Source organism: Anguilla rostrata, chromosome 18 (genome assembly GCF_018555375.3).
Source record: "Anguilla rostrata isolate EN2019 chromosome 18, ASM1855537v3, whole genome shotgun sequence".
Classification (NCBI taxonomy): Eukaryota; Metazoa; Chordata; class Actinopteri; order Anguilliformes; family Anguillidae; genus Anguilla; species Anguilla rostrata.
Genome location: NC_057950.1, coordinates 28,286,167 through 28,311,580, shown reverse-complemented (window position 1 = coordinate 28,311,580; position 25,414 = coordinate 28,286,167). Strand labels below are relative to the sequence as shown.

Sequence of the window (25,414 nt, the reverse complement as noted above, 5' to 3'; positions counted from 1 at the left end):
TAGTGAGTCATCCAATCAGACCCTCAGATGCCCTTGTGTGTGGTAGTGAGTGATCCAATCAGAAGCTCAGATGCCCCTGTATGAGGCAGCAAGCTGTCCAATCAGCAGCTCAGGTGCCATGGACAGTGCTGATCACACTCAAGCCAGGAGGCAGTTGTGCCTGTGGCCTATTGTCAGTCAAGGCGGCTACTGCTGCTCGTTGTCTAGTCAGTAGGTTAAAGGCTGCTGCTGCTCGTTGTCTAGTCAGTGGGTTAAAGACTGCTGTTGCTGCTCGTTGTCTAGTCAGTGGGTTAAAGGCTGCTGCTGCTGCTCCTTGTCTAGTCAGTGGGTTAAAGGCTGCTGTTGCTGCTCGTTGTTTAGTCAGTGGTTAAATAAAGGCAGCTGTTGCTGCTCATTGTCTAGTCAGTGGGTTAAAGGCGCTGCTGCTCATTGTCTAGTCAGTGGTTAAATAAAGGCAGCTGCTGCTGCTCGTTGTCTAGTCAGTGGGTTAAAGGCTGCTGCTGCTCATTGTCTAGTCAGTGGGTTAAAGGCTGCTGCTGCTCATTGTCTAGTCAGTGGGTTAAAGGCTGCTGCTGCTCATTGTCTAGTCAGTGGGTTAAAGGCTGCTGCTGCTCGTTGTCTAGTCAGTGGGTTAAAGGCTGCTGTTGCTGCTCGTTGTTTAGTCAGTGGTTAAAGGCACTGCTGCTCATTGTCTAGTCAGTGGTTAAATAAAGGCTGCTGTTGCTGCTCGTTGTCTGGTCAGTGGGTTAAAGGCTTCTGTTGCTGCGTCCTAACGTACCCCTTACCCCTCTCCCCTCTCTGATTTGTCCCTGCAGTATGTCCCTGCATTACCTTACAGTATGTCCCTGTATGGCCCTGCAGTATGTCCCTGTATGTCCCTGTATGATCCTACAGTATGTCCCTGCATTACCTTACAGTATGTCTCCGTATGTCCCTGTATGTCCCTACAGTATATCCCTGTATGTCCCTACAGTATGTCCCCGTATGTCCCTGTATGTCCCTACAGTATGTCCCTGCATGTCCCTGCACACTGAGGCCCAGCTGACCCCAAGCGGGACCGCATCTCTGGAGATGACTTTGTGTGCAGAGCTCAGCCATGTCTTCACACTGGCTGTGCTAGTTAAGGCTGCTGCATGCCTTAATTATGAGACATGCTACGCTAGCGTCGCCTTCCTTTGTGCACACACCACTCTTTATTTACATTTCATAAAATGTGCAGGTCTGTTCCTGGTATAAAAAACAATGTGTGTGTGTGTGTGTGTCTGCGTGTGTTTGTGTGTGTTTGCGTGTGTGCATTTTGGGGGCTAAATAAAGTAAAGCTGTTTTGTGTGCAATCTTGTGTATCATATATTATTTTTTCTGATTTATGTGGGTATTCTGTTTTAATTGAGTGAATCTGCATATCCTTTTTCTTTTTTACATCCGGCAGGACTTCTTTGCCACATATGTCACTGTTACCACAGAAGAAGAGTTTATTTTAGAATTTAGTTCACAGCTATGTATCATTTTAGCAAGTATATTCTGCTGTGATTTTTCACACAGTACATTTCTCAGTATTATCCGTGGGCATGTTGTAATGCACTTGGACACACTATTTATTGCGTTTGAATATTGAGATGGTTACAATTACGTATTCAGAATATAGTTTCTCTTTTAGACCATGTTATCAGTTGTTTTTTTTTAATCATTGAATTCAGGAAATGCGTGGCTCCTGACCTTTGACCTTTGACCCTGGTAGCTCTGACATTTGCAGGAAAGGAGAGGCTTGCTCTGAGAGCAGCCCTGAGTCATGCCGGAATAGTGAAATATTCTCAGTTTTTAGCCGTTCAGCTGAGGAAGGCCGGTCTCTCCTCTTCACCAGTAGCAGACTGTGAGACTGAGTGTGTGATGTATAGTCCGTCCTTTCAGCTCTCTCATCTCACAGTCTTCCCTGCCGGAGCTCTCTTCATCTTCACCAACTGCTCTGAGAAGAAGCGCCCACCATGCTAGATGAAGCTTCATAGTTCTCACCCTGGTCCGACCCTTAGTTAATTAGCATTGAGTGTCTTGTGGTATTTGGCCCCCGAACAGAATTATGATTTGTGTCTGTTCTACTAAGCAAATTTCATCTTCTCTCCGGTGTGGAGACTTGGCTCATTACTATATAGGGCAAAAACTGCCTCATTACTGTACAGAGCAAGAACTGCTCCTTTACTGTACAGAGCAAGAACTGCCTCATTACTGTACAGAGCAAGAACTGCCCCATTACTATACAAGGCAAGAACTGCCCCATTGCTGTACAGAGCAAGAACTGCTCATTACTGTACAGAGCAAGAACTGCCCCATTATTGTACCGAGCAAGAACTGCCCCATTACTGTACAGAGCAAGAACTGCCCCATTACTGTACAGAGCAAGAACTGCCCCATTGCTGTACAGAGCAAGAACTGCTCATTACTGTACAGAGCAAGAACTGCCCCATTATTGTACCGAGCAAGAACTGCTTATGTACAAGCAGAACTGCCATTACTGTACAGAGCAAGAACTGCCCATTACTGTACAGAGCAAGAACTGCCCCATTGCTGTACAGAGCAAGAACTGCCATTACTGACAAGCAGAACTGCCCATTACTGTACAGAGCAAGAACCCATTACGCAAGCAAACTGCCCTCTGTACAGACAGAATCTTACTGTACAGAGCAAGAACTGCCCCATTACTGTACAGAGCAAGAACTGCCCCATTACTGTACAGAGCAAGAACTGCCCCATTACTGTACCGAGCAAGAACTGCCCCATTACTGTACAGAGCAAGAACTGCCCCATTACTGTACAGAGCAAGAACTGCCCCATTACTGTACAGAGCAAGAACTGCCCCATTATTGTACCGAGCAAGAACTGCCCCATTATTGTACCGAGCAAGAACTGCCCCATTCTCAAAAGACCTTGCCCAGAGAGGCTTCACTCAAATGTGTCTAGAACCTACAGAACATTTTTCCCATTTAATGGAATAAAATCCATGATTTGTTTGTCCCAGGTAGGATGAGGGATGTTAGGATATATCATGAGGGTTAGGGAGTGAGGGTTAGGATGAGGGTGATGTTTAGGGTGAGGGTTATAGTGAGGGTGAGGTGAGGTTTAGGTGAGGTGAGGTAGGGTTAGGTTAGAGTGGAGGTGAGGGTTTAGGTGAGGGTTAGTGGTGTGGCGGAGGAGGAGGAGGTGAACGTTTGTGGGAGTGGCTGCTCAGGCTGAGTTAGGCGAGTAGGTGACCACAGCACCTGGATCAAGCTGCTCAGGCGGAGTACTGCACAGGCTGAGCTACTACACTGCCACTGAGACTGAGCACTGACACGGCACTGAGCCCAACACTCTAACTGAGTACTGGCACTAGCCTGCACTGAGCTCACTGAAGCACTGCTGACACTGAGTACTGAGCACTCTGAGTACTGAGCACTGTGCACTGAGCCCTGAACACTCTACACTGAGTACTGAGCACTCAGCACTGTGCACTGAGCCCTGAACACTGTGCACTAAGCACTGCACACTGCGCACTGAGCCCTGAACACTCTGCACTGAGTACTGTGCACTGAGCCCTGAACACTGAGTACTAAGCACTGTGCACTAAGCACTGCACACTGAGCACTGAGTACTGAGCACTGCGCACTGAGCCCTGAGCACTCTACACTGAGTACTGTGCACTGAGCCCTGAACACTGAGTACTGAGCACTGAGCACTGTGCACTGAGCCCTGAACACTCTACACTGAGTACTGTGCACTGAGCCCTGAACACTGAGTACTAAGCACTGTGCACTAAGCACTGCACACTGAGCACTGAGTACTGAGCACTGCACACTGAGTACTGAGCACTGTGCACTGAGCCCTGAACACTCTACACTGAGTACTGAGCACTCAGCACTGTGCACTGAGCCCTGAACACTGAGTACTGAGCATTGTATACTGCGCACTGAGCCCTGAACACTCTGCACTGAGTACTGTGCACTGAGCCCTGAACACTGAGTACTAAGCACTGTGCACTAAGCACTGCACACTGAGCACTGAGTACTGAGCACTGCGCACTGAGCCCTGAGCACTCTACACTGAGTACTGTGCACTGAGCCCTGAACACTGAGTACTAAGCACTGTGCACTAAGCACTGCACACTGAGCACTGAGTACTGAGCACTGTGCACTGAGCCCTGAACATTGAGTACTGAGCACTGAGCACTGTGCAATGAGAGCTGTGCACTGAGCGCTGAACACTGTGCACTGAGCACTGAATACTGAGTACTGAGCACTGAGTACTGAGCACTAAGCAGGGCTGCTACTCCACTTCACTTTCATGCACTGTGCTCTGTAAGTAATGCTGTTACCAGGCAGTTCAGGTAAATGAGATGCTGGCTGGTGGGCCTGAGGTGTAAAATAAGGCCTGGGTGTGTCGCCCGGCTGTGGAGACAGGCTGCATATCATCTTGTGAGACCTGCTGACTGTGATAGATGTGACAGGTTAGACAGACATTACAGCTCGGGCCCGTATGTAAAGTAACGGTATCGGCGGATTTGACAAATGCTCATCTCTTATGAGGCTTATGGTGACTTACAGCCTACCCCCCCTCTCCCCCTCCCCCCCCTCCTCCTCCCCCCTCCCTCCCCTCCCCTCCCCTCTGTGCCCCCAGCCGGCTGCACCAGCAGTTTGAGAGCTACAAGGATCAGGTGCGGCGGATCGGCGAAGACACGCGGCGCCCACCGGGCCAGCAGAAGGACGACGCCCCCACCTGCGGGATCTGTCACAAGACCAAGTTCGCCGACGGCTGCGGGCACCTCTGCTCCTACTGCCAGACCAAGTTCTGTGCCCGCTGTGGTGGGCGTGTCTCTCTGCGCGCCAACAACGTGAGGCCCACACACCCTCCTCTCTGCGCTTGCGCGCAAACGCAATATAACACTGCAATATATCACTACAACACATCACTGCAATATATCACTACAACATATCAGTGCAATATATCACTGCAACGCACCACTGCAATATTCCACTGCAGTACACCACAGCAACACATCACTGCGCTATATTTCTGCAATATATCATTGCGATATAACACTGCAACACATCGCTGCGATATATCACTGCAACATATCACTGCAATATGCCACAGCAACACATCACTGCAATATATCACTGCAATATATTCTAAATGATATTGTCTGGATTGGAGTTAATATCAATTCAATTCAGCCAATTCAGGAAATCAATTGAAATTCAATTCAATTCATTGCAAAATGCCCCATTTTAAATTTGTGAATTGAATTTCAATAAAAAAAAATTTCAGCTGACTAAATTAAAATGTAATTGGTTCAAACCCTGGATAATATATTTCACAGTAGTATAACAGTATATACGGTTGGTCATTCTAAATTTCAAAGAAAAGGGGGAAAGCATAACAAGATTTTATTTTCATTCTCATGTTTGTTAAGCATATGCATGTCAATCTGTCTGTTATCCTACTTTTCTCAGTATTAATAAAACTGTTCGTTAGGTAATAGGCTCTATTTCTAATTCATCATCGCCATTTGCGTTGTCATTTAAACAGAATATTAGGAAAAGTAGAAACCTTTAAAAAAAAGATAAATAAACATCAACTGAATACATTTCTAACTGAAGTATAATTTGCAGTCAAATGGTGGTCATATTTCAAAATATATATTCAGTAATATATATATATATATATGCCATAATGTTTGGCACAAAGATTTGGCTTTGTACTCCATAATTTTAGATTTGTAATCAAACAATTTACATATGGTTAAAGTGCACACTCTCAGCTTTTATTTAAGGCTCTTTAATACCTTTTGTTTTCACCATGTAGAAATAACAGTGCTTTTCATACATACCCCCATTTCAGGGTGTCATAATGTTTGGGACAAATAACTTCACCAGTGTTTCTGATTAGTCAGGTGCTTCCTCAGTGTGGGTATAAAAGGGCTTTCAGTATCTAGTCTTGGTTCTAGGCTTCTGATTGCCTTTGGAGTCAGTTATTGGCGTTTCTCAACATAAGGACCAGAGTTGTGCTAATGAACATCTAGTAAGCCAGTATGAGGCTGAGAAATATGAAAAACAGTCAGCGACATAGGCTAATCAACTGCTTGGAATATCATTAAGAAGAAATAGAGCACTGGTGAGCTCAGTAATGTCGCATGTGATTAAATCTGCACAATCACATGTGCAAAAAATGTGTTGTCGTGCCAAACATTATGGAGCTCTTTATATATATATATATATATATACTAATATATATAATATAATATATACATTTATTGAACTCTGCTCGTGTGTGTTCCTGACTTGGGCCTGACAGTGTGTAGTGCTTGATGTGTCTTGTGATGTGTGTGCTGCTGTCTGCACTGATAGGCTGTTTTTATAGTGATTGTGTAATTGCCTATTTTACATCACTAATCATAGTAAATTGGTCGTTAGCTTCATGCTGACTGCTGCTGCAATGAAGGAGCACTGCTCCTGCTAGGGCTGCATCTGGCTCCTCAGTACAGCAGACCCTCATTATGCCTGTCCCTGCACAGTGTTCAGCACAATGTTCAGCTCAGTAGGGCCACTCAGTCCGTACACAATGTTCAGCTCAGTGTTCAGCTCCGTAGGGCCATTCAGTCCCTGCACAGTGTTCAGCTCAGTAGGGCCATGCAGTCCCTGCACAGTGTTCAGCTCAGTAGGGCCATGCAGTCCCTGCACAGTGTTCAGCACAGTGTTCAGCTCAGTAGGGCCACTCAGTCCCTGCACAGTGTTCAGCACAGTGTTCAGCTCAGTAGGGCCACTCAGTCAGTACACAGTGTTCAGCACAGTGTTCAGCTCAGTAGGGCCACTCAGTCCGTACACAGTGTTCAGTTCAGTAGGGCCACTCAGTCCCTGCACAGTGTTCAGCACAGTGTTCAGCTCAGTAGGGCCACTCAGTCCGTACACAGTGTTCAGCTCAGTGTTCAGCTCAGTAGGGCCATTCAGTCCCTGCACAGTGTTCAGCTCAGTGTTCAGCTCAGTAGGGCCACTCAGTCCGTACACAGTGTTCAGCTCAGTAGGGCCATAACATCACAGTGCCAGCAATGCAAACTAGATGTGATAATTATAGAGAATAATGTTTGCTGGAGATATGCATTATTATTATTGTTATTATTATTATTATTATTATTATGTTTTTTTATATTTTAGCTTTTTAGCCTTTTATATTTATGATGTTTTTCATAATGTCAAACATTGTACTGTGGAAAAAAGGAAGATGTTTAAATGAGTTTCTTCAGGTAAGAGAAAAGGAAGGCTTGGATGATGCAGAACAGTGTCCCTGGTTTGAGGAGCCTACAGGTGCAAACTGTGTTTGGGCGGAGATTTGGCTCTCTGCCAGTATAATCTTACAGACATAACCTGTGAAATAAATATGCCTTGTCTGGGTATGGTACACTGTAATTTGATTGAATGCACACATTTTGGGTGCTTGAATTTTCTGTTAATGGGCCTTGTACTGGTGAACCCTAATAAGACTGTTAAAGAAAAGGGAGATGCTTCTGTTCTTGTTTGTTGAGTGTGGAAATGTCACAGACTAGCTAGGCTAGCTAGCTGGCTAACCGGCGTGATAATAAAACTTGGCCAAAATGTACACTACGGAACATTTGTTTGAGTGCTTTCCTTTTGACGGATGCAATATTCCTTTCATTCCCTCAATTGAAAGCCATTCGATAGATTTGTTGGATGAGACTTTAAGTAAAAACTCTGAACACTGGGCTTATTTTCTGATTTAAAATGTTGCCTTCCCTCTTGCAATTCCTTAAGCCAAATGTTAACCATGTCTTGGCTGTGCTGTTTCTCTCTGTGAATAAGAGTGGTCCTGTAGCGTTGAGGGGATATTTTACTGGCAGATAGCTGGTGCTATGCTAGAGGCAGAGAGGCAGAGGCTAGAGCAGGCTGAGCTTTGGCCTGGTGCTGTTAGCGGAGGCAGAGGCTAGTGCCCCTGCGAGCACAGAGCAGAGCTGTTAGCGGGGGCAGAGGCTAGTGCCCCTGCGAGCACAGAGCAGAGCTGTTAGCGGGGGCAGAGGCTAGTGCCCCTGCGAGCACAGAGCAGAGCTGTTAGCGGAGGTGCTGAGGATGATGTAATAGCGGTGGGGCAGTTAGGGTGGAGGGGTGACAGCACCGCTGAGAGCTGAGAGGTTAATGAGGCATTAGAGAGGACATGACTGCGCGGGCATCCGGGGGGGTCCGCCACATCGCCACCTGGGGGGTCGTGGCTGGAGTGGAGTCACAGCAGGGCTGGGGTGTGTGTGTGTGCGTGTGAGGGGGGGGGGGGGGCTGCAGGAGAACACCTCAAATAGCGAGAGAGCTCCATCCTCTGGAGCTCAATATTTAATGATTGCCTCCCTTGGAGGCAGCTTCCTCGGAACGTGGGGGAGGGGGCTAATGATCGTTTGTTCATAACGAGCCCTGGTAAATGAGTCAACAGAACGGCTGGCCTTGAAGTGTGGATTAGGGAAAGGTGGACGTGCTTGTTGGGGGCCAATAACGAAGACAACACGAGACTTATTAACTGGAGGTGCGGTTGCTAACACGCGCAACTTGCTTTGTGTGAAGTATCGACATTAACGTTTTTTTTTTGGTTTAGAATTAGTGAAACGCGTTCGGTAGAATACTGTGCTCGTAAGGAACACGCCCCATCTCGTTCGCGCGATGCGACTCTGCTCGAGTGTAATGAACGCGCGCAGCCCCTCCTGCTGTCCTGGGCACGCTGGCGCACGCTGGCACACACTGCTGAAGTTCCGCTCTGCCCAGCAGCGCGCGCCGCAGGTGAGGGGGGACGCGAGGGCGACAGATCGGTTCTGTAAGGAAACCATGCTGCTACCGCGCAATCTGTGCAGATCTCAGCCTGCGTGCACACGCCAGCCACAAGCTGCCGGAGATGCTAAAATAACCAACGCCAAAGCGCGCTATTTTTCAGCGAATACGTACGTGAACTAAAGCAATTTCAGCGCAACGGTTTTAACATTTGATTTATTTATTGCAGTTAGCACTTTCCATTGCTGTTCTCCACATTGTACCCGGTGCTTTTGGATAGGCCCAGGCGTATTTATTGTTCGCTTTTATTTTATTATTTGAGCATGTGATGTCGCATGAAAAAACACCCTGAGAGGAGAAAATGGAGTTTTCCTTCAAAATGACAAGAGAAATTCAAAAATAACAAGAACTCAGAGTGTGACCAACAGGCAGTTTGACATGTTAGTGCTGCACTCGCGCTACACGAAGATTAGCTCATGAATGATGACTGTGCCAGAAGGTAAAAGGGAACAGGAAATACAAACTCCAGTGTGGAAATGTACACAGATAATACTGCTGACTATACAGCTTCTGAACTACTGTTATTAATCAGGGTTTCTTTTCTTTTGCTACTATAGCAACAATGTCACCTATGAATAAAACATGTACGATAAAACAGGCAGGTAACTGGACGTTTACATGCTGTAGATGACTTGTTTCTGCCTTTTGGTGTTTAGTTATCTGCCCCACCACTAAAATGAGCATGCTGGCATTCTTTAAACTCTTCATGGCCACAGTGTATGTATGGTAGAACCCTGTGACTCACATTAAGTGACTGCATTATTGCTTATGAATCAGGGCACCTGTTCACAGAGAAAATAACACAGTGACAGCAAGGTAACAGTGAACTAACAACTTTATTTGGGTACTTGAACACATCCATTATACTCTTCTTCTTCTTCTTCGTCTTCTTCAGTGCTCAGCTTCATAAGCTCATCATCTGTTTGTTTTTCTCTTGCCAAAAGCACATGGAGTTTTGCCATTATCCCCAAACACGTTTTGTGTTCTCTCCTGTGTCACCAGTAGTTTTACTGCTTTCATAAAATGGAAAAATATTTAGCCGTGTGATTTTACAGCCTTTAGCTCTGAGGTTTGAACAGAGGGGAATGAAATAGCAAGCAGCTTGGAGAGGCTGGCAGCTTCATATCAGTGACAGGTCCGAATGAAGATGGTTTTTACTTCACTTTATTTACTGTCTCCTTACAAGTGTGATAGTGGGGGGCTGTGTGGTCTGTTCTGTGAAGGCACTGACTCAGTGCATGGATAAGACCCCACACTGTGGGGATAGAAATACTGTGTGGTCTGTTCTGTGAAGGCACTGGCTCAGTGCATGGATGGACCTCACACCGTAGAGATAGAAATACTGCGTGGTCTGTTCTGTGAAGGCACTGACTCAGTGCATGGATAAGACCCCACACATACGTATGGGCACATGGACACACAAACACACACACACAGTTACCTGCCAATAACAAATACCAGAACTAGCAGGCACCTGCATTGTTTTTTACATGAATGTTTTAGAATAATTTTGTAATATTCTCACTACTATGTACCATCTCCAGTTATCCCTCAGGCCTTGTGAAGGGAGAATATGAAACATTAATTAGCACACAATAATCCATATGAACCTATTAATTCATGAATCCATTAATTGCTAGTTAGATGAGTGGGAATATGAATGCTATTATGGGGACTGGCTGTTGTGAAGCTGCAGTCCACAATACTGTCGTGCAGGTGGTATAATGGCAAAAAATGTGCCACTGCACTGGGATAGTGATCATTTCCCTTTAAACAGCTTTTTGAATCAGTTTGTCGGTTGAGGAAGTGGAAGTGCTTCTTTTACCACTTTAAGTGTATTTTCAGAGCTGACACAGGACTTGCTGTGTATGGAGGTTTTGGTCCTCAGGCATGTCCCACCCATGAACAGTAGTTTTCTGCATGCTGGCGCTCTGTTCGTAGCTGTTATTGCTGACAGAGCATTCTCCCTGAGTCCGTTCTCCCTGCCACCACCATCGCTGATGTTTCTCATATGAAATGGGCAAATATACTCTAAAATTAATTTTGTTACAAGATGTAAAATGCTTCCCAAAAATAGGTTATTTTATCTATAAAAAGGCAATTTATTTGAAATATTTGCATGTGTAGAGTTTGTATGGGTTTCTAGCCTCTCTTCACCTCCCGTCTCTGTTTCTGGCAAGGTCTTGTGTAAATTAACTATTTTCTCTCTCCCTCTCTTTTCACTCTCTTCTTGCTCTTTCTTCTCTTTCTTTATGCCCTCACACCGTGTTTCTCACGCGTCACTGCCACTGGGACTGCGTAACACAAGGACGACAAAGTGGTTAGCACCTTTTCTACTTAACGCTAAATGCCAACTGTAATGCTGTGATTCAAAACACATGATCCTGGTTAATATTTACTGAATCAATATGTATTTTAGCCACATGTCCATTGTATGTGTATGTTTGCCTATTAGTCTGTCTCTCTCTCTCTCTCTCTCTATTACATAACATAACTTAACATAATGACGAGAACAGGCTATTCAGCCCAACAATGCTCGCCACTTTCCTGACTAAATTAGTGCTCTGGTTGCCTACGGACTAGATAGTATCTAACACCGTATCAAGTCTAGTCTTGAAAATCCCCAGAGTTTCTGTCTGTACTGTGTGACCAGGCAGGCTGTTCCACACATTGACTGCTCTCTGCATGGAATAGCCTGCCAAGTATATAAATGATACAGATATATAAATCCTTTTCAGAATGTCTCAAAAGCAATTAGCTTTAGCATTTAAGTGTTACGCTGGTCACTGTTTTCCTTTGGGGTAAGTAATGGCAGAACTCTGGCTCCAACTTGTGTCTGTATGTCTGTCCCTTTGTAAAGTGTCGCATACTGAAGGACAGGGTAAGACTCACTCAGCATGACCTGCATGCCAAACCTGGGTCTGCACTCCCTTCATAAGCTGTGTGGTTGTCAGGGAGACACGTTATGAGCCTGGATGCTCCAGCACCCACCTGCTGACTCTCAGACGCACTGCATGCTGGGCGATGATGCCCGAGCTGCCCGTTGGCTGAGGATCTTGGGTAGTGTAGTTGGAGATGCTCGGGCAGTGTGTTGAGCAAACGCGCATGGCTGCACATTGCCTGGCTGTGTTAGGGACCCAACAGGCATGCTCAATCTCTCTCAGATGCCTGTCAGTCCACAGAGCTGTGCTGAGTCAGCTCTTTCCTGAGGCTTCGCTGCATAAATTCAGCTCTGGATCGGGCCTATTAAAGAGGGACGCACACATGGCTGCTGGCGGTTGCTGTGCAGCACTTCCTGGCAACCATGATATGCCTGCATGTTCCGTGCCTGTGATGTCACACATAACAGCAATCATCCCCACCCTCCAGAGAATGCCTCAGCACTGTGTGTGTGTGTATATATATATATGCTCCCCAAAATTTGTTTAATTCTGAAATTTAGTGTATTACTCAACAGACATGGAGGCCAGTCTTATGTATTTATCAACTGCCTTTGTAATGGAAAGGAAGGTTTGTATGTGATGCATCATGCTTGGCTGTGCTCTAATGCATTCAACTTCATAACATTAAAAAAATGCATAATCTAATGCAGGGTTCAAATATTAGAAAGGCAGTTGTGGCAAACAAAGAGTCTGGAATCAACAGCGTATTTCTATCCAAATGTTGATCTTCCCTGTGTAATTCTGTACGTTTGCGTGTTGTTGATGAGAGAAGGTGCGTTATCTTTTTCGTCTTCAGCAAACCTATTTTCAGTCTCTGGTTTATCACGCTCCTCTTATCCGTTACACCTCGCGCTGCTCAGACCGGAATATTGATGGCGGGGAGAAACACAGGCCAATAATATGCCTGCCTTCCCCTCCGTACGAATAACTCCAGGAGATGATTGTTATTGATTTGCCGTTCTCCGCTTTTGCATTCAGTTTATAGAAATTTTATTGATAAAGAGCTAATGTGACTTTTGAAGGATGGATCCTTTTCCTAAATAAAGCTTTTCTGTGCAATGCAGAAGTACTTCGCGACACCGCCAATTCTTTAAAAACAGGACGTTCAAATTTGATGTCCCCGCTGATCGCGTGGGATCAGATGTTCCAGAACCGTAAGTTATACAGTGCCATCTAGTGTTATAATTAGAAAATGCATCTAAAGCGTCAATTTGAAAGAAAGAAAAAAAGGCTATCAAATGGACGCTACTCCCACGGGGAAGAGAGTCGGTACAATAATAAGAATGATCACGCTTGCATCAGTAATGGGAGATCTGTCCCAAGAGAACCTGCGCCAAATTAATATGGTAAATATCGATCTGTTTAATTCTGAAATAAAATCACTGTTTCGAAAAGGAGCGAGGTGACACTTATCATGGTATCGATCCGGTGATGGCTTGTCAAAGAGGAATGCATGTCTTGGTGTGCAAAGGGCAAGAGTAGTGGGTTTCCACCCCTGCAGGGACCCATAATAAATGATTAACAGTATCGGCCCGGTGTTTAACTGTTTCAGTGCCTGGCGTTCGGGGGGGCTGTGAATGGCTGTTAAAAATAGCCCAGCGGGCTGCATTCTCCCTGCAGTGACGTATGGGCTCATTAGGAGCGATGGACAGTAATCTGTTCTGTGGCTGTCCTTCACCCTTATCCAGGGCTTATAATTCAGTGAGTTATTGGTGGTGCTTCGGAGCGCGCCGGGTCATATCTCAACCTGTCAAGAGAGCGCACCCCGTCAGACCCCCCCCCCCACCCCCCTTCAGACCCCTCCCACCAGCCCCCCCGTCAGACCCCTCCCTCTGCCTCCCCACCCCCCCATCAGACCCCTCCCTCTGCCTCCCCACCCCCCCATCAGACCCCTCCCTCTGCCTCCCCACCCCCATCAGACCCCTCCCTCTGCCTCCCCGCCCCCCCATCAGACCCCTCCCTCTGCCTCCCTGCCCCCCCATCAGACCCCTCCCTCTGCCTCCCTGCCCCCCAGACCCCTCCTTCCAGCCCCCCCCTGTCAGACCCCTCCCTCCAACCCTCCCACCAGCCCCCCTGTCAGACCCCTCCCTTCAACCCCCCCCCCCATCAGACCCCTCCCTCCAGCCCCCCAGCACACACATACACACATGCATGCACAGGCAGACACGCATGCAAAAACACACACACACATGCACACAAACACACACCCACCCACACATACACATGCACACACACACACACATACACACACACACACAGACACATACACACACACGCACGCACACACAGACACATACACACACGCACGCACACAGACACATACACACACACGCACGCACACACAGACACGCACGCAAACACACACACACAAACACACACCCACCCACACACGCGCACACACATGCACACACACACATACACACACACGCACGCACACACATGCACACACAGACACATACACGCAGACACACACGCACGCACACACAAACACACACCCACCCACACACACATACACACACACACGCACGCACACACATGCACACACAGACACACACGCAAACACACACACAGGCGCACACACATACAGACACACGCATGCACACACAGACACACACAATTGCTCGCACACACATGCAAACACACACACACACGCACACACACACACACGCATGCACACACAAGCACAGACGTCCATGCAGGCGAACAAACACACACACACAGACGCTCACACATATTTAACCCATGTAATGTCTTTTCCCTCTGACACACACATGTGTTGCACAAATGCATTCTTACTGTTGGTCTGTGGTGTGCACTGCATCATTCATAAAACATACTGCCTGTGTCTGTGGCCCATCCACTTTAAAGAACGGGAGGGTTCATTAAAAATGTAATTACTGTTTGATATGGCACTAATTCATTCAGGCAAACTCCTTCCCATTTCTCTCTTCCCAGTCCCACTTCCCATTTCCTGTTGAGCTGCTACGGCAGGATTGCTTTGCAGTCCCACCTCAGCCCTGGTCATTATGGTCTCTACCTCCCCTGTCTGAGACTGGCTACGAGCGGCTTTCCGTTTAGTTATCGTGGAGAGCGGCACATGCGTTTTCATCCACGGACTTGCACACATGCACGCAAACCCGCACTTTATCAACCATGCGCACAGATAGGCACCCGCTAACACATCCCCTCACACACACTCACCAGAGTGCACCCGGACACAAACACGCACGCACCTGCTCGCACATCCACGCATGCACGGTACATGCACACTGATGCACACACGCATTCTCTCGCAACGCACCCTTACACACACTCACGTGCACGCACATGATCCTACATGAGCGAGTGCGCGCACACACAGTATACGCTAGAAATGGTATGTCTTGATGCGGCGTCTTTATAAGGGCGCGCGACAGAGTCCGGTGAAATGCGCGGTGTTATGTGACGCACAGCGAGGCATTTCTCTGATGACAGCAGGGCGTATTTAGGAGAAATGGACTGTCGCTGGTTTTGCCTGGCCACAAAATGGCGGAAGGGGGCCTCAGAGTGACCCCCATGTCATAAGAGGGATCGCGCGCTGCCATAATCACTCTCCTTCTGCCTGGTCTCTGGAATTTATCGCCACAAAATCATCAGACACCTCAACGTCAGCTTTTATTATTATTATTATTATTATTATTATTTATTTTTTATTTTTTTAGCACAAAACATTTTTTGCCACATATTAGTATTATAATACTTCACACAGACACGCATTACCCACATTGCAACTTGCTGTGTCTATGGACCTATCTTTTTTCTTTTATTTTTCATCGGTAGTACCAGTCAAATGAAATTAGAACAGCTCTAGATTAGAAAACAACTGTTCCCAAGCGTGCTTGATGTCACGATTACATGTAACTCAAGGATTATCTCTAGATTATTTTTGTGCCACCGGACCACAGTAAACATTGAATGTTGCTCAAACGTCATCTCATTTCCTGTAAGAATTTGCCGGGGCATGAGGTCTCTTGGGTGGCGCTTAGGGAAGAAGGAACTGGCGCTGGGTGTGTGTGGGCTGTGGAGTGTTTGTGTGGTGGGTCGGGAAAATACGGTCAACGCCAGTGTAGCATCTCCATGTGGTGTTTTGTGAAAATGTGCCCATCCATTAGAAACAAAAAGGAACTAAAATGGGTAAAATTAGAATTTTCGGGAGTTACAGCATGTCTACGTCAAAATTCTTAGAGATATTCTGGCTGGACACGATGTTTCGACAGCATACATATACATATTTATTATATAATCTTTATTGTTTATTATAAAAGCATCCGTTTTCAGTGCCGCCCAACTACAATGAAACCTCTGCGATCGATTCTGGGTGAAAGAGTGAAAGTGATGTTTGTTTTGTGTTTTTAATGCTAGTATTTCTTGACTGAGCCGTAGTGGTCGTCTAATAATCCGGGTCGAAACCTCCGCTCTTCCACGCACGCGGGCCGATTATGTTGGGTGGTGCTAAGGGTGTGGAATTAGAGCCCTAATCCTTTCCCGGGACCGTTTCGCTGGGTGCTTGACAGCGGTGGAATGTGCATCTGATTTACTTCAGATTAGTTTGGACGCGCGCCATGGGAATCCAATCAGGAAACGGTGCGTGTTCGCTGTCCGATCGTAGGCTTTACCTTCGCCGGACGCCTTTCAACGCAGGCTCCGTCGCCGAGTTATTATTATATGCTTTCGGAAATTTCATATAACTTTAAAAAGTATTTCATTCCATGAGCTACTTCATTCGATTTATTTTTAATTCAGTGAATACAAGAACACGCATTTAATGTGAAACACCGGTGTTGACCGCGTGAGGGATTCCATTCTCGGTGGAGATGGCTTCGAGTAAGTATTGTACTGGTAACGTGCTATTATCATAGCTGTTTCCCGATACCCATCTATACATCCATGTGTAGAGTAGAGACTTAAATCCTTGCATATCGTTGATTTTTAGATTCATATCAAGCAAGTTGTCGGGACAGTATTTATTATCAAGTTATTATCCCGAGTAACCCACTAAAACCTGTCTGTAGATAACAATGACCCAATTTTGATCGCGTTGTTTCCTGATCAGGACGTTTGCTCAGGTGGCCGTGATTGCTCTCCCACGCCCGGAAAGATTTGTGTTTTATTTCACCGAAACCTGGTGTGTCGGGATGAAGAAAAGGCTGATGCCACTGTGGTTTTCTCCTGCTCATTATTTATATGTGGGCTTCACGGGCCAAACGTTGGTATGTGCCTTCCCGTTATGAAGCTCGAAGCTGAAGCTTTAATGTATGATTGATATAAATAATAAAAATAAGTGGTAGGCTACTGAGTGTTTGCTTTAGATCTATATTTGGACAGAAATATAAGTTGAGCAATACCTACACTTACAGTCCAATGTTTGAATAAATGTATATTCTAGAGAGCAGCAACTTCCAGACTGAAGTATCTGGTTCCAGAACATTCGAATTAGGCCAGTGGAGGTTTTGTTGGCGTTTTCGACGCAGCAGCCATCTGTGTGTGAGATCAGTGAGCTGGCTTCACCGGGCGCATGCAGGGGATGTGTCGGTACGGTTAAAGCGGCACGCGCAATGTGTGGGACTTAATCGCGGGTTCCTGACGGGCTGGCGCTGATATCTTGATCTTATTTTTTCTGCCCTACAAAAACCAATCTGGAAGAGCGGAAAAGGGGAGGGGGAAGAAAGGAAAAAAGACCCTGGAATGCGCCAAGGTGTTTTTGGAAGTGTTCTGTGCCACCTGGAAAAGGAACGGTTTGGAATTAATTTTCGGTAATGAGAAACTAGAGAGTGGGTGTGATAAATAGCACAGGTAATGCTTTTGTCAGGATATTTTGCAGTCCATTGTTTTAATGATGGGATTTCTGCTTCTGAATGGTTTTCTGCACCCTGTCATGTCGAGAGAGACAGAGAGAGAGAGAGAGAGGGAGAGGCAGAGAGAGAGAGAGAGAGAGAGAGAGAGAGAGAGAGAGATGCCACCTGTCGGTTCGTTCCACATCTGTCTCTGAATCTGCAGCATCTGCTGAACAGAGGCGAGTGTGTGGCTCCTGTCCCTATCTCCTTAAGTGCTTGTGAAACAGATTTCAGGCTGTCCCACGCACCCCACCGGCCTGGGTGGGTGGCACATCTGTGCTCTCCTCTTCTGCAGAGATGCATCTCTGCAGAACAAGGTTATATCTGTTTAACATGACTTCCTGCTCTGTTTCTATGAACACTGTCTGCCTGGCCTGAATAGCTAACAGGGCTAACGGCTGGAAGCCAACATCTCTCATTGTCTTCACTGTACGTTCATATCCGAGGGTCTTTCACTTCTATTGCTCGGATTGTAGGCAACACTGAATGCTGGTATTCTCTGGACTGTTTGAAGTGTTTTAACACAAGTTTAACATTAATATGAGTGTATATGATCCAGAAAGTGTTACTATGCCGACAGGTGTCAGAAGAGCTTTGCCTGGAGTCTGGTGTATACCACAGGTTAACTGTGGGTATTAACACATTTTCACGAAATCTTACAGTCGTGAGTCAAAAAGATCTATGGGTTTAATTTCAGTTCTTTCTGTGTAAATATTTCAAACTGAAATACTCTAGTAAGAAAGGAAAGAAACTCACATCGAAAGTGTTGAGGTGTAGACAAACAGAGTAAGCAAAAGAACATTGTAAGACCTTCCTCTAATAATCTTTATATTTACTGTAGCTGTGGCTGTAGCCTTTGTTCAAAGTCACCCTTCTTTTTCGTTATTTATAGGGTTTGAGACGCAGTGATGCTTCTTTTCAGATGACCTTACTCCTCTTTATCTGTCTGTCTGTTTGTCTGACTGTGTGTCTGTCTGCCACCTGGCTGTCTGTCTGTTTGCCACCTGTCTGTCTGTCTGTCTGTCTGTCTGTCTGTTCTCTCCTCCCAGGTGATGTGGGTTTGCAACCTGTGCCGTAAGCAGCAGGACATCATGACCAAATCGGGGGAGTGGCTTCCGGGGCGGGGCGTGACAGGGCGGGGCGGGACAGGGCCCGGTCTGGGCGCGGCCGTGAGCGACCCCGCCATGTGCACCGGCGCCGACCGGGACAAGAAGGCGCGGTCCCGCTCCCAGGCCCCGCCCGGCTCCGCCCCCGCCCCCGCCCCCGCCACTCAGGACGGCCCCCAGACCACCCCCTCCACGGGCCCCGCCCCAGGGAAGACGGACGCCCCGCCGTTACGGTCCCGCAGTGAACCCCCACGGGAGAGGTGAGGGCCGGGGTGGGGGGTTTGGGCGGAGGTGGTGGCACTGCCCCACACAGGGAAGGTGTGTTCCTCCACTGCCATCAGCAGTAGGGGAGAGCAATGAGCCTCATCAGTGTGCATTCACTGGTGATCCTGCGTGGCCATTTTAGCCATAAACCTCGCTCTCTCAGACCTGAACGCACTCAGTCACATTTAACATCAGAGCTAACTGCTGTCGAGCCAATCAGATAGGCTAAAGATATTTCCTTCAAGCATTATTCAATTTAGTCTGAAGTTCAGATTTATATTTAGATTAGATTAGAAGATTTTTTTGGTGCTTTTTCTTACCGAATCTCTTATTGAGATTTTCTATTTTCAGCTGGCAGTACTATATATGATTACAGTTTAAATGATTTTCTTTATCCCTCTTGATGAGTGTGTTGCTCTCCTCAGTGAGATGGGTGTGTTGCTCTTCTCAGTGAGATGAGTGTGTTGCTCTCCTCAGTGAGATGGGCGTGTTGCTTTCCTCAGTGAGATGGGTGTGTTGCTCTCCTTAGTGAGATGGGTGTGTTGCTCTCCTCAGTGAGATGAGTGTGTTGCTCTCCTCAGTGAGATGAGTGTGTTGCTCTCCTCAGTGAGATGGGTGTGTTGCTCTCCTCAGTGAGATGAGTGTGTTGCTCTCCTCAGTGAGATGGGTGTGTTGCTCTCCTCAGTGAGATGAGTGTGTTGCTCTCCTCAGTGAGATGAGTGTGTTGCTCTCCTCAGTGAGATGGCGTGTTGCTCTCCTCAGTGAGATGAGTGTGTTGCTCTCCTTAGTGAGATGGGTGTGTTGCTCTCCTCGGTGAGATGAGTGTGTTGCTCTCCTCAGTGAGATGGGTGTGTTGCTTTCCTCAGTGAGATGGGTGTGTTGCTCTCCTCAGTGAGATGAGGTGTTGCTCTCCTCAAGTGAGATGGGTGTGTTGCTCTCCTCAGTGAGATGGGTGTTGCTTGCTCAGTGAGATGAGTGTGTTGCTCTCCTCAGTGAGATGAGTGTGTTGCTCTCCTCAGTGAGATGAGGTGTTGCTCTCAGTGAATGGTGTGTTGCTCTCCTCAGTGAGATGGGTGTGTTGCTTCCTCAGTGAGATGAGTGTGTTGCTCTCCTCAGTGAGATGAGTGTGTTGCTCTCCTCAGTGAGATGAGTGTGTTGCTCTCCTCAGTGAGATGGGTGTGTTGCTTTCCTCAGTGAGATGGGTGTGTTGCTTTCCTCAGTGAGATGAGTGTGTTGCTCTCCTCAGTGAGATGAGTGTGTTGCTCTCCTCAGTGAGATGAGTGTGTTGCTCTCCTCAGTGAGATGGGTGTGTTGCTTTCCTCAGTGAGATGAGTGTGTTGCTCTCCTCAGTGAGATGAGTGTGTTGCTCTCCTCAGTGAGATGAGTGTGTTGCTCTCCTCAGTGAGATGGGTGTGTTGCTCTCCTCAGTGAGATGAGTGTGTTGCTCTCCTCAGTGAGATGAGTGTGTTGCTCTCCTCAGTGAGATGAGTGTGTTGCTCTCCTCAGTGAGATGAGTGTGTTGCTCTCCTCAGTCCAGTCAGGTGTGTTTCCTGCTGCGAGGCTCCCTTAATTCACTTTCTGTTTTGTTTTCTTCTTTGCTTATGGAACTGTGGTAGTTTCAAGAGTTCATAAATTCTCTTGTAGCACTTTCATGCTACACATGTACCTCCTGTACCACGTTTGTATTACATGTACCTCCATCCAGCGCTTATATTGCGCTTGTATCATTATCTTGATGTTGTAGCTTGTTGCCATGCCTCCTAGTTTGACTTAACCTTACTCTCTGACCTAGCCTATGCTTACTGTGTGAACTGGACTTAATGCATTCATGGCTATGAATAACTGCTACAAAATGAGTATTGTACCTTATCGGACCTGTGTTTTGTAGTTGTTCCAATGACCTTTGGTATGCACCTATTGTACGTCGCTTTGGATGAAAGCGTCTGCTAAATAAATTAAATGTCCTGTAATAAATTCATCACTACTCTGAATTCCTATGAGAGGTTGTATCTGGGGCAGTAACACAGACGTGCTCTTCATCAATACTCTGCCTAATTCCTGCCTGTCCCCCTGCCCTCAGGAGGAGGCCTCTGTCGGTGCCGGATCACAGCGGGCTGCTGGGATTGCAGGGCGAGCGGGCGCGGGCGAAGCCGCAGTCTCAGGCGTCGGACGCGCGGGACGGCGGGGAGCGGCGGGAGAACCGCCGGCTGACCAAGGTGCGGTCGCAGGAGTACCCCGACCCGCGGGCGGGCGCGGTCCCGGGCCAGGGGGCGGAGCCCTGGAGGAGCGAGGGGGACGCGGGGGCGCAGGACGAGCGGAGACGGGAGCGTTACCGTAGCGACCCCAACCTTTCGCGCTGCCCGGGAAAGCCGCCGCCCGAGGAGCAGGACCGCCGGGCGCACGGCAAGACCGGGGGGCCCCCCGCCCCGGGGGAGCCAAGGGGCCCGCCGGAGAACAGGCCCAGCAGGCGGGGGGCGGAGGGGGAGCGCCAGGCTCCGCCGGAGAACCGGCGCTCCTATTCCAGCGACAGGACCGTGGGGGGAGGAGGGGTGCAGGGGGGCCCCCCGCCGAACCAGAACCAGAACCAGAACCAGAACCAGGACCCCCAGACCCCGGCGCCCCGGGCCGGCCCCGCGGCCGAGCCGGCCGACCTCAGGGACGCGCAGGACTGGCGGAGGGGGGCGCAGAGCCACCTGGAGCCCGGCTCCGCCCCCGCCCTGCGCAAGGCCAAGCGGGAGAAGACCGAGAACATGCTGCGCAACGACTCGCTCAGCTCCGACCAGTCGGAGTCGCTGCGCCCGCCGCCGCCCCGCCCCTACAAGACCAAGCGCGGGGTCGGCAAGCGGCAGGTGTCGGTCAGCAGCTCGGAGGAGGAGGGCGGGTCCACGCCCGAGTACAGCAGCTGCGAGGACGTGGAGATCGAGAGCGTCAGCGAGAAAGGTGAGCGCCGCCGGGACCGAGCGCCTCTCACCCGCTCATTTAGCCCTTACTCTGCCAGGGACACAGCAAGCCTCTTCTGTTAACACTGAGACCCTGCCATTGGGAGTGTCTCAGAAACAGAAAATGCTACAATAACAGACTTCAGTGGCATACAATAACAAAGTACATATATTTTACCCCTTACCCCACCTGTATTACATCCTTCTCAGTGATACAGAATACAATCTAGCCTTTCTCTCAGTCCTCCAGGTAGAAGCACAGAGCCTGAGCTTCTGATTGGCTGGCCTGGTTAAGGTGTCACAAAGCCTGAGCTTCTGAATGGCTGGCCTGCTTAAGGTGCTACAGAGTCACGGCTTCTGATTGGCTGGCCTGGTTAAGGTGCCGCAGAGCCTGGGCTTTTGATTGGCTGGCCTGGTTAAGGTGCCTCAGAGCCCGGGCTTCTGATTGGTTCACCTGGTTAAGGTGCTTGGCCCCACAGCCGCCTGGGCCCTATAGCCAGGAGAACAAGCCTGCACTATGGAAATAGGGAACTGTGCCTGGGAGCCTGAGAGCCAGCGTTGCTGAATCACTAAGTAAGAGAGAGGTGTGCCTTGTGACATCACAGCAGATGGGCCAATGGGAGGCGAGGAACTCAGTGGTCTCCTGCTTGAGCAGACAGAGTTGCTAAACACAGACTTAAAAGGCTAGTACATTACCACTAAGTTGTAATGTAAATACCAGCCTGAGCAGTGCTGGCTCAGTCTAGGGGAAACGTTCTCCCCACTGCAGCTACGTTATACACACTTCCCACAGCAGGGGATTGGATTTAGTCTATAGGTAAGTGGCCTGTTTACCGCTGAGATATATCATGTGAATGGCAGGGATTTTGACACTGTAGAATGATACGCGTGTATACGTGTGGCAGTAATTTTTCTGGAATATTCGATTTCTTGACTGTGATGCAATATTTTTCAGATTTTTAATGTGGTCACCTGTTGGCTGATTGCGATGATTCGATTAAATATTGTTGCTTCAGATTCTGAAGGCTGTGAAAAAAAGATTAGGTCATATTGCCTGCTATTAAAGGGGACAAGTAATTAGAAATATACACTGTTGACTTTTTAAATAGTGATTTATGAGTTTGCTATGTTTGTTCAGACTATGTTCCCCGTGTTTTAAGAGTGTGATGCTCTTAAGAATGGCCAAAAACTTTGTGTTCCAAGTAAATGCATTGTACGCTAAGTAAATGCACTGGTTATGTGCCACTGACTTAACATGAACTATGGGTATAAGACCAATGGGCATTCATATAGATTAAACCCTTACTTGTTTTTGTGCATATCAATGTCTCTGAATGTATCCAGGTTAAACAAATGAAGTGTAATCATGCAAATCTATTATCTAATAACATTTTCTACATGATAGTACCTGTAACCTGTAAGGCGGATCAAACACTCAGATATCTATCTGGTTGCTGTAGCGGAAAAAGCCAAAACATTACTAAAATATGCTGGGGTTTTTTTAAATAAACCTGCCCCGCCCCTCCATCGCATATATATATAGTATTCAGATTTGACCTTGCTTAACCTTCACTGAGCACTTAGATGATTAAAATGAAGATGGTCCAAGCGTGGTGTTCTGCCAGGTAGCAAACAGGAATACTTTCCTCGGTCCCCTGGGTGTGCGTTTGCAGTCTTGTGTCTGTGTCACAGATGTCAGGTTTAGTTTGGTAAGAACGCAGATTACTGAAGCAGACACAAGCTGTGCGGAGAGCCCATCTGTGTGGTCTTTGATGAGCCCGCAGTCCCTGCTTTGCTAAGTTTAGTTGAGCATTCATGTTTTGGAATTGCAGCGGAAAGTTTGTTCAACAGGCCTCAGAGACCGAGCAATTTAAAAAGAGGATTCCTTGTAATGACACACCACGATGCTTTTAAAAGTATTTATATATACTGTATAGGATTCAATATTACTGACATGTCGTTATTACTGTATTATATGTATGTGACTGGCCTGAATAATTATCTGTTGAGTAGCCTTGTCATCAGGTTGGGCCGGTATTTCACACCCACATTCAGCAACTGTCCATGTAAAGGATGGATGTTGTTCCCCTGGGTGACATCAGTTGACTTTGAGGTATGTCAAATGCTGAAGTGAGTTTATTGGGCAGCTGGTTGAATGTTGAAGCTGAAGTGAGTTTATTGGGCAGCTGGTTGAATGTTGAAGCTGAAGTGAGTTTATTGGGCTGCTGGTTGAATGTTGAAGCTGAAGTGAGTTTATTGGGCAGCTGATTGAATGTTGAAGCTGATGGGAGTTTATTGGGCAGCTGGTTGAATGTTGAAGCTGAAGGGAGTTTATTGGGCAGCTGGTTGAATGTTGAAGCTGAAGTCAGTCTATTGGGCAGCTGGTTGAATGTTGAAACTGCAGTGAGCTTATTGGGCTGCTGGTTGAATGTTGAAGCTGAAGTGAGTTTATTGGGCAGCTGGTTGAATGTTGAAGCTGAAGTGAGTTTATTGGGCAGCTGGTTGAATGTTGATGCTGAAGTCAGTCTATTGGGCAGCTGATTGAATGTTGAAGCTGAAGGGAGTTTATTGGGCAGCTGGTTGAATGTTGAAGCTGAAGGGAGTTTATTGGGCAGCTGGTTGAATGTTGAAGCTGAAGTCAGTCTATTGGGCAGCTGGTTGAATGTTGAAACTGCAGGAGTTATTGGGAGCTGTTGAATGTGAGCTGAAGAGTTTTTTGGGCAGCTGGTTGAATGTTGAAGCTGAAGTGAGTTTATTGGGCTGCTGTTGAATTTGAAGCTGAAGTGAGTTTATTGGGCAGCTGATTGAATGTTGAAGCTGAGTGAGCTTATTGGGCTGCTGGTTGAATGTTGAAGCTGAAGTGAGTTTATTGGGCAGCTGATTGAATGTTGAAGCTGAAGGGAGTTTATTGGGCAGCTGGTTGAATGTTGAAGCTGAAGTGAGTTTATTGGGCAGCTGGTTGAATGTTGAAGCTGAAGGCAGTTTATTGGGCAGCTGGTTAAATGTTGAAACTGAAGTGAGTTATTGGGCTAGCTGGTTGAATGTTGATGCTGAAGTCAGTCTATTGGGCAGCTGATTGAATGTTGAAGCTGAAGGGAGTTTATTGGGCAGCTGGTTGAATGTTGAAGCTGAAGGGAGTTTATTGGGCAGCTGGTTGAATGTTGAAGCTGAAGTCAGTCTATTGGGCAGCTGGTTGAATGTTGAAACTGCAGTGAGCTTATTGGGCTGCTGGTTGAATTTTGAAGCTGAAGGGAGTTTATTGGGCAGCTGGTTGAATGTTGAAGCTGAAGTGAGTTTATTGGGCAGCTGGTTAAATGTTGAAACTGAAGTCAGTTATTGACAGCTGCTTCCAATTTTTGAGCGACGGGCGTTTTTCGGAGCGGTGGTTGAAGGTTGAACTAAGGCGAGTTCTTTGGCAGCTGGTGAATCGTTAAGCTGAAGTCA

At 47.4% G+C, this 25,414-nt stretch overlaps 1 protein-coding gene across 1 annotated transcript in view; it reads left to right on the top strand.

Moving 5' to 3' along the window:
* The window catches only part of LOC135245258 (regulating synaptic membrane exocytosis protein 1-like), a 106,226-nt gene that overhangs the window by 31,100 nt on the left and 49,712 nt on the right, over positions 1-25,414 (top strand). Inside the window, exons 3-6 of the mRNA XM_064318200.1 lie at positions 4,645-4,858; positions 11,155-11,166; positions 18,711-19,027; positions 21,112-21,971. Of these exons, the coding sequence (XP_064174270.1) occupies positions 4,645-4,858; positions 11,155-11,166; positions 18,711-19,027; positions 21,112-21,971 (1,403 nt within the window). The remainder of the gene's footprint in view (positions 1-4,644; positions 4,859-11,154; positions 11,167-18,710; positions 19,028-21,111; positions 21,972-25,414) is intronic.